The 2,878-nt window shown below is 32.3% G+C and overlaps 1 protein-coding gene across 1 annotated transcript; it reads right to left on the bottom strand.

The window, feature by feature from the left end:
* Window positions 1-87: 87 nt before the first annotated feature.
* LOC114880327 (endonuclease III-like protein 1) lies at window positions 88-2,084 on the bottom strand. Its single transcript, XM_029196221.2, has 2 exons — window positions 1,307-2,084; window positions 88-1,212 (listed from the first exon to the last, which is right to left on the bottom strand). Exons 1-2 carry the CDS (start codon window positions 1,868-1,870, stop codon window positions 802-804), a joined length of 975 nt encoding a protein of 324 aa, XP_029052054.1. The 5' UTR covers window positions 1,871-2,084; the 3' UTR covers window positions 88-801.
* Between the last annotated feature and the right edge of the window lie 794 nt (window positions 2,085-2,878).

Genomic DNA, 2,878 nt, shown 5'->3' with positions numbered 1-2,878 from the left:
TATCCTGTGAACGTGTTCATCTTATTTTTCAAATAGTTTTTTAATTATTGACAATAATATATTTTAAGATACTTTAAGAAATATATGCATAAAAAATACTTTAAATGATGAAATGTTTAAGTACGAAGCTTTCAATGTAGTTTAGTAAGATACCAAATTTTATTATAACAAACCGAAATTTAAAATATTAATAGATACTTCCAAATAAATTTTTTAATATTGTAATAAAATATAAATAATCAATGTTTGTCATATATTTACATTTGATATTCTTTTTTTTGTCAGGAAACACTAGATTAATCTAATTATATTGTTCAGTGCAAAATATGTTGGTTCAATTAGTTAATTACCGGCAAAAATGGGCCTAAACAGGGGTTTACGGGACTACACTTTTCGTCCTTATATGAAAACATTTGGGGCTGGGTGAGGACTTATTCGAAAGTGGAAGGTCTAATGCACACCGCTGCACTTATGTTTCAGTGGGATTATGTTAATGTTTAGTAATATAAGCGTCCAAACTGGAGGAATCCATCAAATTTATTTATAAAAATTACATGGTATCAAAAGAAATATTTCGTAACGGTAATAATGTTTTTTTGCACGTAAGAAACAGTAAAGTACTCCAACGAAAACAGACATATAATGGCAAAAAGATAATAAAGAAAATATGAGGAAACTAAAGAACATAATGAGAAAATTCGGAAACAACGTGAAACTTAAAAAAAGTTAGAGCAATAATATTATAAATTGTGTTTTTCAAATATCATGAATACAAATAAATACATTTTATGATAAATAGTTTCAAAAATCACATTTCTTAATTTTATTCTTTTTACCAAATGGACATATGTCTTTATTCAGACATTCACTACATTTGGGAAATCTTGGTAAGCAAATTTCTTGTCCAAATCCAACAAGTAGATGATTTATTTCATTCCAAAGATCTTTTGGAAGCCACTCTTCCAGTGCAATTCTTGTTTCCTCTGGTGTCTTTGTTGGTTTCTTCACCCATTCTAATCTGTTACAAATACGATGTACATGTGTATCCACACCGATGCCAGAAACTTCACCCCATGCTATTTGCATACAAATATGACTCATCTTTGGTCCAACTCCAGGTAACTCACACAATTCCTTTAATGTTCTAGGTATATCACCGTTATATTTATCAATTAAAATTCTTGCTGTCCTTTTAATATACTCTGCTTTCCTCTGAAAAATATTGTAGTCTTTTAAATTTAACACATGGCTTAATTAATACTGTTAGTTTAACTGCCTCTGTTTTTATATTAATACTAAGTTATACCTTCCAAAATCCAACAGGATATATAAGTTTCTGAAGAACATCATCAGGGATATCCTTCATTATTTCTGGTGTACAGCCATAAGCATTCAATCTCTGCATAGCAGCATGAGTGACCTGATCCTTTGTTTGACTACTAAGCATCAATGCTACTAATGATTGATATCTAGCAACCTTGGCAGTGGCTTCAGGATCAGCACATTTATGACAACCCATTTCATCCACAGGTGCTGTTTCGTGTTTTCGCATTTCTTTTACATTATTCCAAATAATTTCCCAATTTGGTGGCATCCAATTGTTTTCTTTCTGGGTACTTTCCTTCTTAATAACTTCATGTTTTGAATCTTCAACTTTTATGTCATTACTCTCTACCTTAATCACATTCTTTTCTTCCTCATTCTTTATTTTTATTGGTGACAGTTTTTTCTTTTCTACTTTTTTTGGCAATGCATCTTTATTGTCAAAATACTTTGATGTTGTAGATGATGAATCTGTGCTACCGGCTTTAGTTCCAGGTCGTAAACATCTTGATGTTGTCAAATGATCGAGCTTTAATTTTTTACTCATATTGCAAAAAATAGAATATTATAATATATTAACTGAACGTTTGTTTAATGAAGAAATAAATATAATTTATATAATTAATAATATGATTTAAAGGACATATAACTTTTCCTACATTTTTATTCAGCACTAACGACAGTGACTACAGATTCAACAAGCTAATTTGTGCCTTGAGAACGATCGCCATCTGCTTTATCCTAGAATAAAAATGAGAAATACTTCGCACTGCAACAGTCTAACGCACTTTGATGGTAATAGCAGATTGCTTCGCAATCACCCGCAACCCTTGCCCAGGGGTTCATAGGGAGGGATAAAATAATAAATGACTAGGGAGAGTGGTTCCCGCGAGGCTTACAAACTAGGGTAAAATAATAAATAACGGTATAAAATAATAGGCACAGGTGTAATAAAGTCAACACGTTCAACCTTTTAATGAGTTTATTGAATAAGCTAAGAAGATAAATACAGCTAATTAATTAAACGCAGAAAATAAAATAAGGGTATATGTATGTTTAACAGGTAGATCCGGCCCCCGCGGCGGTTGCTGTATGATTGATGAGGTGTCGCAGCCTTTATTCGAATCAGTGCCTGCAAATTAATTTTTTCTTCAACGTGGAGAAATCTTGCATAAGACCCCCTCACCGAATTGCATTTAACATTGTTGTTCCTTTAACAGAGACTTCAAATCTATAGCCTCCGTTGTTTTTATAATATTTCAACTTTCTGTGGAAACATGTACTTCTAATTCTTTATTTAATAGTACTTTCTTTTCCTTACATAGGGCGATTATACAGAAATTACACTGTAAATATATTTTGAAAATAAAATTAGAGTATTATTCCTTGTTACTAGAATATACCGAGAAATTTTCCAGGGGGACACGCTGGTAATTGACAAGCTTTCTCTTCCATTTCAGTTTCCGCGGTACTACAGTCACGCAGACAGTACCGCCATCGAATTTGTCGTCCTTTGCCGCAGGTGACGCTACAGCTGCTCCAATCTGTCCACCTG

The sequence above is a fragment of the Osmia bicornis genome, chromosome 5 (assembly GCF_907164935.1).
Source record: "Osmia bicornis bicornis chromosome 5, iOsmBic2.1, whole genome shotgun sequence".
Taxonomy (NCBI): domain Eukaryota; kingdom Metazoa; phylum Arthropoda; class Insecta; order Hymenoptera; family Megachilidae; genus Osmia; species Osmia bicornis.
Note: the sequence above shows the minus strand (reverse complement) of the source record. Positions and strands in the feature narration are given on the sequence as shown.

Bases quoted from the DNA above. Each gene is read 5' to 3' on its own strand.
- LOC114880327 (XM_029196221.2), bottom strand. From the start codon at position 1,870: ATGAGTAAAAAATTAAAGCTCGATCATTTGACAACATCAAGATGTTTA. The intron at 1,213-1,306 runs GTATAACTTAGT...AATATTTTTCAG, and splicing joins ATCCTGTTGGATTTTGGAAG to AGGAAAGCAGAGTATATTAA.